At 40.7% G+C, this 11,697-nt stretch overlaps 1 protein-coding gene and 1 long non-coding RNA gene across 2 annotated transcripts; one reads left to right on the top strand and one right to left on the bottom strand.

Moving 5' to 3' along the window:
• Window positions 1-214: 214 nt before the first annotated feature.
• On the bottom strand, window positions 215-4,543 carry chst1 (carbohydrate (keratan sulfate Gal-6) sulfotransferase 1). Its single transcript, XM_088297200.1, has 2 exons — window positions 4,273-4,543; window positions 215-1,872 (listed from the first exon to the last, which is right to left on the bottom strand). Exon 2 carries the CDS (start codon window positions 1,840-1,842, stop codon window positions 559-561), a length of 1,284 nt encoding a protein of 427 aa, XP_088153326.1. The 5' UTR covers window positions 1,843-1,872; window positions 4,273-4,543; the 3' UTR covers window positions 215-558.
• Window positions 4,416-9,937, top strand: LOC148336921 (uncharacterized). Its single transcript, XR_015843288.1, has 4 exons — window positions 4,416-4,505; window positions 6,853-6,945; window positions 7,223-7,238; window positions 9,828-9,937. It is a non-coding gene; the product is annotated as an uncharacterized LOC148336921 (long non-coding RNA).
• Window positions 9,938-11,697: the final 1,760 nt, after the last annotated feature.

The following is an 11,697-nucleotide window of genomic DNA, read 5'->3' as shown; positions in this document are numbered from 1 at the left end:
TCTAAATACCCAGTGTGTAGATATTGCACAATTAGTTCTCATTCTTATGTTTGTTTGTCACAGACGGTCATAAATCTTCCCATGAAACACTTACCATTGGGTTTCACGTCTGTTAACACAGAAACTAAGTTACTAAGTTTTCACTTTTTCATTCCCTGAACTGCATGTCACTAAGTATCTATTTCCTTATTACATGGAGAGAAACACTGAAAAGTTGACTGCAACATTCACTATTTATTGCACAGTTTTGTCATTCCTTGTAAAAGAAACAATGACCCATTCCATTGACCAACACATTTTTTGAAGGGCAACATCTTACTTGCATACACAAAGTGAATGAAGACAAAGACCTGTTAATGGGGAAACATAAATGACACATTTGTAAACTATCTTGTTTGATTATTGACTTGAAAGTGTGCTGTTCGTAACATTTGGGGATCATCCATAGTCCCTTCGTGCATTCAAATTCTCATTTAGTGCAAATTTGAATTGACAAAATGAAAACAAGAACCAACCAATGACATGATAAGGCAACAATTATAAATATATAACCCTTTGTTACAAAAAGGGTACAAAGGTTTTGTTCTGCACCAGTGAGATAGACATGTTTTTCAGTTCCTCGACTGACCTCACAACCTTGTATCCGAGTTGGTGGAGAACCTTTTGGCACACGGTCTGAGTGTATTCTACCATGTCAAAAGGGAGTTTCAAGCGCCAATTTTCCGCATTGGCTGCGGAGTCTCGTAATGTACCAAATTTGTTTCTCGCTGATGACTCATTGCTGCCGTGAGTGTTTGCTTGTATCCAGTTTTCCACATTTTTATCCATGGGCAGCCCCAGATAGTCATAGATCTCCTTTGTCTTATGGAGTGGATTTTTAGCCAAATCTTCATAGCGAACTAACATATATTTCCCTTTCAACCAATATGGATGGCTCAGGCCAGTTGAAACAGAGCTTTGGTAGTCTTCACAGACATCAGTGAGTTGACTCAAATGAAGATTATAGGGCTTTCGCCCTGTGGCCCTCCATATACGCCACAGGCGGTATAGATCCCTGAATGTCTCGATCCGGGATGATAGGATACCACGAGGGTCTCTGACAAGTTGGATCACTTTGATATTCAGTCTGGGGTCCTCCAACAAGGCGCGCAAATCCCCAATCTCTGGCACGCGGACAATCTTGATGGCCACATGTCGTTTCTCCCGGCAGACTTCAGTTGCCAAGGTCATGTTAAGAAGTGCACATTTTTTAGCACAGTCCCCCTCTTCCACATTAACGTCAGATGGGCCAAAGGCATCACATACAGGTTGTTGGCACAACGCTCGGCTCGCACCACGACGGAAAAGTTTGTCTGTGGTATGGTTTGTTGGAGTTGGTTTGATGTAGCTCTCGAGGAAATATAGGTCGCAACCATACAGGCTTCTCAAGAGGTCTCGGCTCGCCCCCAGCATCACACGACGGTCAAATGGGTTGTGGCTGTGGGGAATCAGTGTGTCCGCGACATGGTAAAGAGGTTCATACAGGTAAAAAAACTCTTGGTGCTGGTTGAGAAGTTGGCCGATAAAGGAGGAGCCGCTACGGGCGGTGGCCAAGACCAGAATGTGGGTCTTGCGGGATGCATTCATGTAAAAGAACGGGTAATCTTCACAGCCTCCTGTCCCTCGTTCAAAAGGAGGTTTGGTCTCCTGGTCGCCCAGACCGCAGTTTTGTGGGCTGGGCAATGTGCACAACTGGAAAGGCTTGGAGGTGAGTGTACGGATGGCCATGTACTGGATGGCGATGGAGACCAAAACCAGCAGTGTCATTGCCTTCCAGGAACATTGCATGGCGGACCACTTCATTCAGACTCACGGATTCATGTGAGGTTCTCCCTGCAGACAAACAAATTACATGGCAATTACACTTGCAGTTTTTCAAGGTTAGTGGTTTTAATTGTTTGTAGATTAGTAGTTTTGAAATAAATGTATTATTATTATTGTTTTTAAATTTGAATAAACTAGTGGACGAATGAAGCAGTAGCTCATCTGACAATTGTCATGTGAGGAGCGGAATTTGGACCCAGAAGCAGACACAGAATTTATTTGCTTTAGCTGAGAAAATACAAAGTAACAACAAAGCATAGGACTGGAGGCAGAGGATATGAAAGAAATCTTACATTCTCTCTAGAAGAAAGTTTGACACACTGAAGGCATGTCTTTGAGTAACTCAAGCTTAAATAATGTAACTAAAAAAAAACACTTGGAAACTTTCTTGACTTGGATTAATTCCCCAAACAAACAGCAGTTAAATGAGACAAAGACAATGAACCAACAAAGACAGAAAGAGAGGAGGCAAGGGTGGACGCAGGAACTGCGTCATCATCGCAGAATCGTACAGCGGTCGCAGGGCCATGGTCAGATGGCAGTGCGACACTTGTGCTTCCAGAGCATGGTCAGAAGCTGACCGCAGGGCTGCAGGTCTTGTATAAATGGCCAACCGGGCACCCAAGTAAGGGTCTGAAGGGATGGGAAGGCGATATTATGGGAGGAACCAGAACTTTTACTTGGTCGCCCATGTAGGCCACACCGCGGATGTCCCGTGTAAATGGCCAAATGGGAGCCCACGTTGGTGTCTGAAAGGAAGCGTTCTTGTGTTGACACTAAGGGATAATCAACAAAACTGACAAGGGCTTGAAAAATGACTGGGGAAGGGACCGACAAAACCAAAATCAGTATCAAAAACTGAATCGGAATTAGAAAAGATGTTAACCAATTTGTGGCCATCTTCACAATCAGACAAATCAGCCTAAAAACGAAACATCGGGCTGTCAATTAAAAGTGGAATGAGAAAAGACAAAATACAAAAAGGACGTGGAGTTATTCGGTTGGCTGAAGGTGGAAACTGGCAGACTAGGGCTTGTGATGGTCTTTGCAACCCATGGAGGAGAAGCAACACAAGAGTTTCCCAGTGAAAAGGCAAAGCAGCAGCCAGTAAGAGGTGGAGGGATGTGTAGGAGCAGGTGGTGACGCCTGCGGCTCGATGGATTCTGTCTCAGTCTGCTGGGTCCATGACTGGTCAGTACTTACTGTCACGTGAGGAGCGGAATTTGGACCCAGACGCAGACATGCCATGGAATTAGAAAAGTATAAGTCTTTATCTAATAAAATACAAATTAACTCCAGAGTGCAAGTCTGAAGGCAGAAGACAAGGAAGAATGCTGACATTCTCCCTCAAAGAATGCTTGACATACTACATGTCACTGACTAACCCGAGCTTAGATATGTCAGGGAACAACCAGTCACAACAGACAATCCTCGCATTACAGACTTTATTTTACACATGTGGAGGTGGAGGACAATTAAGAATTCAATCCAGAAACTAAACGTGAAAAATATTTCAAAATGGATCATAACATCCAACTGAGGACAATTATCCCATTGAAATACTAACAGTCCACTCAAAGTAGATAAAATATCTCGACGATAGCCAATGGAAAAAAAGTTTGTTTTTTTTTTCTTACATTTTATAATGTGAAAATAACTATAAACTAACCCTAGTGGTAGTTGATAATGTATCCTCACTTTAAGCCAACTTCAACATCCTATCTCAAACACCGTGATGGCCTGATTGAAGATTAAAAAAACAAACAAACTCATATTACCCATATAAAATGAGAGTAAAGCTGCACAAACAATGTCACGTCAAGGGGAGAGGTAGCTGCAAGTGAAAAAAAAAAACATTTCCGAAACAGTGAATCACAAGTGTGTGACTTCATGCATGAAGGAAGCTTTGACGATACAGTATTCCCATAAATAAAGCCTCTCATCATCCCCACATCTGACAGCATTACATTTGTCAGGTCCAACAGAGAATATATTTGGCATCACTTCCAATTCTTTCAGCACAAGTTAAACATAAACTGCTTTGAAATAATGAAATTAGCTTCATTTTAACTTGGCTACATGGATAGTCTTTGATTTTACACTGCTGATGCCTCACATTGAGAGTAATCTACATGCGATCTGATTTCAAGCCCAGGGTGAGATTTCCACCACATAAAGCACCGATCTAGTCTACTGTAGTGCATGTAGCCCGCAGTGAACAGGTTGAGCTTGCTGAGGATGTGAGATGGAGTCATGCTCAGTTATGCTGCGATAAAGCAGCGCTGCACAACCGAATGCATCCCACCCAACCTGCAAGTGTTCAAAAACATTGCGGTGAAACGTGCGTCCATACAGTCAAATTCCGGACTCAACACGCGACTGAAGACTGCTTTTATCCATTTGTCTCACCATGTTGGTAGCAGGAGTGTTCTCATGATGCTCCGTGCTCGCTGGTTCCCTTCAGTGCTCATAAATGTTTCCATGCGCGCGCCCCCTTCTCGAGTGGAGGGCTGATCCTATCTGTTCTGATATAATGTATCGTTCAAAGCATGCTTCGTCTGAACAGTTCGGTCCGGATCACGGAGAGAGAAAAGTGCAGTGGAAGTGCAGCGGCTGTGGTGTTATAATCGTGCAGTCAGGCGGTGAGGCAGCTATCGTCTTCTTTATAATATTGCGTGTGTGTGAGGTACACAAGGACTGATTGTCTGGACCACCTAGACCCCTCCTCTTTCCATCTCTCTCTCTCTCTCTCTCTCTCTCTCAAAATCCACCCCACCCCCCACGCGCAAAAACACACATTAGTGCACCCGCACGCATCATCATCATCATCATCATCATCATGCTCCGTCCTCTGCTGCCAGATCACAGTAACTCTCTCCCTTGCCTCGTTCCGTCCATCCACCCAGTGACATTTAGTCCACGTCATCCCATCAGCCCTTTGAAATGTAGCCGTAAATATTTCATTGCTATTGTAAACATTCATCCATTATTTTCTCTGAATCACCATGGAGCTGTAGACTATCCCAGCTGACTTTGAGCGAAGAGCAGAGTATGGTTCTGGATTGGTCGCCAGACAATTACAGATACAGTAGAGACCCAGACAACCTTGCGCACCATCACTGAATATGAAGTTACAAAAGACAAAAAAAAGTCAGGCAAGTTAACCGCTATACGATCAGTGACCATACATGTATTTTTAATCGAATATGAATTATTAATTGTCTGCACTACTGACAAGTCCAGGGTGTGGCCAGCTTTGCGCCCAAAGACAGCTGGGATGGGTTGAACGCAAAAACCTTATGGAAAATGGATAAATCCAAGTGTGTCGCATATTGCGTATTTTTGCTGTCCACATTGATGTCAATAAATAACTATGTCATATCAGTGTGTATGACGGAAGTAAAGCAAAGCAAATTTTAAATGAAGGAAAGTGCAAGCAGTAAATCCAATCGTGCTTTGTTAACTGACAAAATAACAGGGGGAGCCAATGCAAAGAGGTAACTTTGATAAAGTTCAAGTTAGAGTTAAAGAATGGTCTCTGAAATCGTTGGCATTGACAAAGGGCTGCTCAATTATGACAAAAAATATTAATCACTATGATTTTAGTAATAATTGAAATCACGATAATTGAAACTAAAATAAAAAAACCTATAAATGGAAACAATATTAAAACAAATCAAATTTATCTTAATTTTTTCAAGTTACTTTTGAATTGCTAAATGTTAATTTGTGTGTTTACTGGACATTAACATGGATTGGCTCACTTGGATTTGATCAATGGTCATTTCCATGAGCCTTCTGCAATGTGAAGAGGCAGAGCTTATTTTCCAAAGGCTTAACTTACATATACTGTTTTTATGTAGAGAACCTTTCATGCAATTATAGTCCCATTAAGTCACATTCGTTTGATTTAACCTTTGCTGAATAGTACCTCACGTTGCCAGGGGAGCCTTGTAGAAAAAAAAGCCCCTGCATGTGTTTAGGATGGTGCCAGAAGGCGGCCAAAGAAGCAGCAGCCAAAGCTCTGATTCCACGGCAGTCCCCTGAGCATTGATGTCAATGAACCCAGCTTGTGGGAGCCATGTCAGGGGACATGCTTGCACAAGGAAACCGAGCATCTGCTGCAGTGTGATAGCCTTTCTCTGCATATAGTGGAGGGCCATTTGTTTCGAGTGTGGGATGAATGGATTTATAGCTTGCTTTTGTGTTTGCCTTTTAACCCATTTTTCTTTTATACTCTAAGAATTATATGCAGTAGTTGTAAGTAGGTCAGTTAAAGTTGATACAATTAATATAGAATGGAAAATTGAAAAGAAATTGGATTTTGATAAATGTAGCTATATGGCAATGTTCAATATTTCTTTTACGGATGAAATATGAGCTATGTCATGTCATATCAAAATGTTAATTCAGTGGGAAAAGTTTATTGATAATCACTTAAATTCTGGAGGGTCAAATTTAGTTGACCTCATTGCCGCTCACTTTCAACTAACATCCTAGGATTAAACCAGGGGTATGCAGTTAGGAGTGGCAGGGGAGTCCGACCCACACCTGCTTGTGATGAGTATTATTTCATTAAATATTTAAAATAATAATGACATACAATTCTTTTCCATTTTAGTTCTCTGGTCTGTGCTTTATATTGATTTTTCTTTTAGAATTTAGTAATATTCATTACTTCGTTGCTAGACTGGATGAAAGCACTGCATCACATGTGCCACCTGCAATTTCCTGATATTAAGCAATTTGGCCTTTTGCACCACCACCAAACCATGCAAATACTCTATATCAGTTGTGGGAAAACTACGGCCCGGGGGCCACATGCGGCCCGTTAAACGTTTGAATCCGGCCCGTCGAACTTGAAAAAAATTTAATGAATATTCCTTGTTAATGTTTTATTTTCTAAATACTGTGGTTTTTCAAAGACATATATTGTTGTAATGCTTTTGTTCACTTTTATTGAAAATTAAATTTCTTTTTTTGTCTCAGACGATGTTAGGTTACCGAAACACTCCATCCATCTGCTCCTGGTCCGAACCCTCTGTCAAATTTTAGAACCCACCGTGGCCCGCAAATCAAAAGGTTTGCCCACCCCTGCTCTATATACAACACACATATATTGTGTTTTTCAACAATACATAACCATATTTATAAATTCATACAGATCTATACAGACATATTGAAAGGCGAGGCTTGCGTCCATTCACTGAATGCGTGGTGTATACCTTTGTGTACATTTTTAGCACAAGCTTTACTATTTCATCCATAGGTCCATTGCTGATTGTTGTTTACTGTTGCTGTTTGCCTGTTTCCCTAATTTGATTGTGTCTGGTTTTGTTTTCCCCACCACGTAACGTAGTTTCAGATCCTCACAGGTAAGTAATTCATTTTTTTGTATTTCCTGCACAGATTAGATTTGTTTGTCTCGTTTCTGTTTCTAAACCAACTCGGTTTAGATTCTGTTTATCCTTTCTTGTGTAGTCAAGTCTTATATCCATTGTCTTTCCCTCAATTAGGCTGAGTTCTTTTGTCACTTTTTTTATTGCGCTTCCGTTACCTTCATTTCCGTTCAGTGTTTTTGTCTCTGATTTCGGAGTCAAGCTTCCATTGTGCTGCACTCATCTGCTTGTGCTGCTTCATGTTTTCGCATCAGCCTTATGCTAACGTCGTTCTTTGCTTGATTATTTTGCATTTATCGTTGCTCACATTCTTGAGCTCCCTTGGTTTAATAAAGTATTGTATGTGCTCATAAATTTTGTGATTTGCTTTGGAGTTTGAAGTTCCTGGCACACGATTTTGACTCATTTTTTTAAATTTGGTGTTGTGATTAGGTCTTTGGTTTTGGGATTTTTCATTTGCTGTTGTTTTGTTGTTTCTCGTTTTGAAATACGGAGCAGCGGCACCATATATTGGTGAAGTGAGATTTTTCTAGTGTTCACTAGTGCAGCACACGGGATCTGTTATATCTACTCACGTCCAATAGAATTTTTTCAGACACTTCTAATAATATGTATTCTGATTTTCCATATGCACGAAGCGGGGCCTATGAGAGCACACAGGTTCATGTTAGTGCCCTTCTTCTTTCTAGATTGATACCGAGCTAGCTCTCCTCATAAACATACTTTATTGCCATAAATGGCTCGGCTGGGGTCTTAAGCGTTTTGACAGAAAAGGATTTGATCGAGCAAAGTTACTCTAGTGTGTGCTCGCTGTGCCAGCTACAATGGTGTATTTGGAGAGATTATCCTCAGCATTAAAGACTCAATATACTCACTTGGAATAGGATTGATGAAGGAAGACTTTCTTTACTAGCAATAATCTTTATTGAGATGGAAATTCGACTTTTAAAGCTAAGGGGGGACGAAACACAGGAAATTAACAAAGGTTGTTGTTTTAAGGGTGAGGCGTATGCATGAGCTTCCATCACCAATTAAAGGTAAAACAATAAAACGTTTTCAGTCTGAACTAAAATTTGACCAAACTATGAAACAAGTGAAACAAAATGTGAATTAAAAAACAAATTTTGAACTTAAATATTTGTTGCTCTTTTGTTGAACAGTTTGTATTCAAAATATTTGAGCAAAATAATAGAAAGGGGGCGGCACGTTGGACGACTGGTTAGCATAATGGCCTCGCAGTACTGAGGTCGTGGGTTCGATTCCGGCTCCGGCCTTCCTATGTGGAGTTTGCATGTTTTCCATGTTTCCTCCGGGTACTCCGGTTTCCTCCCACATTCCAAAAACATGCATGGCAGGTTGATTGGACACTCTTAATTGCCCCTTGGTGTGAGTGTGAGCGTGGATGGTTGTTAGTCTATGAATGCCCTGCGATTGGCTGGGTGTCCCCCGCCTACTGCCGGAAGATAGCTGGGATAGGCTCCAGCACCCCCCGCGACCCTAGTGAGGAGAAGTGGTACAGATAATGGATGGATGAATATAATAATGTTTTTTTTACAATTTTTTTTATAAAAATGTAGTCATCTAACAGATGTCCAATTGTATAACAGGAATATAGGAATAATCCAAAACACTTAATTTCACTCACTGTGAAAATCTTATGTTCCGAATAGCCAAATTTTATGTGTGAAAAGAATGCTGATCCAATTGTTTCAAACCATGTTTTTTTTTTTTGTCTAGCGGCTAATTTGATGGCATATAGGCTACTCTGCATGGCTCATAAATATCCTACTCGAACATCCATGCTTCACCAGCCAAGAACCTCAACGCGTGCCAATCCTTTGAACTGGCATGTTTTGCGAATCATCTGAACTTTTGGGCCAAAAGTAACACAAGTCAAGACAAGTCACAACAAGTTGTGTTGAGAAACCATTTGATGACGATAATGTTCGTTGTATGAATTAATTAGACTCATATTTAATGAGTCTTAAGTGATTGTCCTGCAGTGCAGTTCTAGTTGGAAATGACTGTATATATCGTTTGAGGTGGGAATTGACTGCCAGTAACAAGGGGGATGAGGACTAACTACCGTATTTTCTGGATTATAAATCACGACTTTTTTCCAAGATTTTAGATTTCCCACAACAGACTGTGTCCTAACTTCAAAGTTACTCTGCAATTGGGTTGCTTTATGTAGCTACGTAAGAAAGAAAAAATATTAGAAACGACAATGTGCGGTTCTAAAACGCACAATTGCAATAACAAACACAGTGACAGTGTCAATCAGTATTATGATCTCTGTAAAATACTGACTGTTTCAAGTTGGGCAATTTCATTTGAAATAAAGTATTAGGTGAGCGCATATCTAATATAGCCATTTAACATGGTGTGGCTAATTAAAATAATTCTTGTTTTCATTCGGATTCTGCAACCCCTTAGCCATCAAATTAAATAAATCAATACGGGTGGTGCCTTTTCTATATATAATTACTTCATTCCAAAGCAAAATGAATAAAAGCTAGGGCCCACATGTAATTACATGATTGCCATGTTTTTCCTTCCCCGAAGCTGATCTGTTGAAGAAAATGGGTTCCGGGCGGCTATTTGGTATTCACCACAAACAAGAAGTACCCAATCTGCCTGCCCTTCACTGAATATGTAAGTGACCTGAAAAAGCCCCCCTCTCTCAGCTCTCGAGCAGAAATGGTACTGCTTGAAATTCCAACTAGATGTTGGTCCCTCAGGATGAGCTTTATGCAGTGTAAATCCACAGAGCTTCGTCTGTCATTCTGTTGTACTGGCTGCTTTGTCAGAGAGCTCTTTAATCAAAGAGACACCATGCAATATATCGCAGTCGTCCATATGTATGCATACACATTTGATGTATGGCTTTACAGCAGAGGTCAAGATAACATAACATAACCTTTGGAACATACATATGCACACATGCACAGATACCCAAACAAACACACAGCATTTTATTTCCTACAGGCATAAAATATTTTTTGTTGCGACTTACAGCTGGCTAACACAATAACCTTTGGTAAATATGCCGGCATACACACAGATACAAACACATGAACTCAAATGTATGCGGAATAAATTACCTCTTTATTGGCATTGTGACAAATTGGTCAGCGGAGCTGCATGTCAGTTCGGAGGTTAGAGCTTCGAGGTTTGAATCTGGGTACCAAACATAGTCAACAAACACTGTAAGTCACAAACAGTCTTAATGGACAGGTGGTAACTAAATAAAATATCACCTCACTCAGGGGAACAGAATGAAAGCACAACACGTACCAAGTTGGTAAAATACACAAAATGACTACTTCTACTATGGGAAAGCAATAAACAACTATAAACACGTAATTGTGAAAAACTATTTACAATACTGTAAGTCCATCGTCAACTCCCTGCAGTGCGACAATATTCATCAGAGAACAGCTGCTCACATTGATATGCAGCTTTTGAGCAGTATGTATACAGAGCTATAGCATTAACGTGTGTAGAGCAGCTATACTGTTGCATTGTGGGATTTGTAGTTTTTGTGTCACATCTCTGCATTATAAAAGGTATTGTGTTATGTTATGGAATCGGAGGAGGAAGTGTTTCCCAGCATGCTGTAATGAAGCGTCTACTATCACATTTGACTATATGTTATCATGGCTTTTAAATGTTATTTTGGACAGGCATGGTGCAATAGTTGAAGCAAAGTACATTTCAGTCATCCATTTTCTGTACCGTGTAGGGGTGGCACAGAAATGTATTTGATATTTTGTAATAGATTGAGATTTCTTTTTCTCAGACCCCCTATGTATTGGTCAGAGAAAAAACAACCTGGCCCTGTGTCTGGTACCATGCTAAATTAGATTATTAATACTTTTGGGGGCGGTGAATCTAGCAGCTTGAGTGCCACGCGAGCCTTTAACAGGTTTGGGAGGCACATGCATGGTTGTGAAAAGTGAATGTTTTGGGAAGAGACGCTTAATGTTAACGGTCTTTATCTCTTACTTTGGACTTCACAAGTCATGGTTTCATGCTATTCATCAAATGGTTTCACTGGTTGTGGTGCCCGGGCCAAGAGTTGGACGCATACAGCATTCTCTAAATTGTCGGCGGGTGTGAGTGTGATTGGGAATGGTTGTTTGTCTAAATGTTGCGTGCAATTGGCTGATGACCAGATGAGGGTGTCACACGCCCCTTGCTTGGATTTGCTCCAGCGCAGAGAAAGGCAGGAGAGAAAATGGATGGATGGATTTTGTGTTCATTTCATGAGTTGTGTTTCTGTTGACTTGTTTATTTTGGAATTTTGTTTGGTTTAATGTTTTTTCACATTTCCATTTCGTCATGTCATGTCTCCCTCCAGCAAGTTTTTGTTTTGTCCAGGTGTGCATTGTCGCATATGATGGCTTGTATTTATTCTGTTGTTTTTTTTTTT

The sequence above is a fragment of the Idiotropiscis lumnitzeri genome, chromosome 5 (assembly GCF_059441095.1).
Source record: "Idiotropiscis lumnitzeri isolate Australia: NSW breed Sydney's pygmy pipehorse chromosome 5, RoL_Ilum_1.0, whole genome shotgun sequence".
NCBI classification, from domain to species: Eukaryota; Metazoa; Chordata; class Actinopteri; order Syngnathiformes; family Syngnathidae; genus Idiotropiscis; species Idiotropiscis lumnitzeri.
The sequence above is the reverse complement of the archived record's forward strand: the minus strand, read 5'-3'. Positions and strand labels throughout refer to the sequence as shown.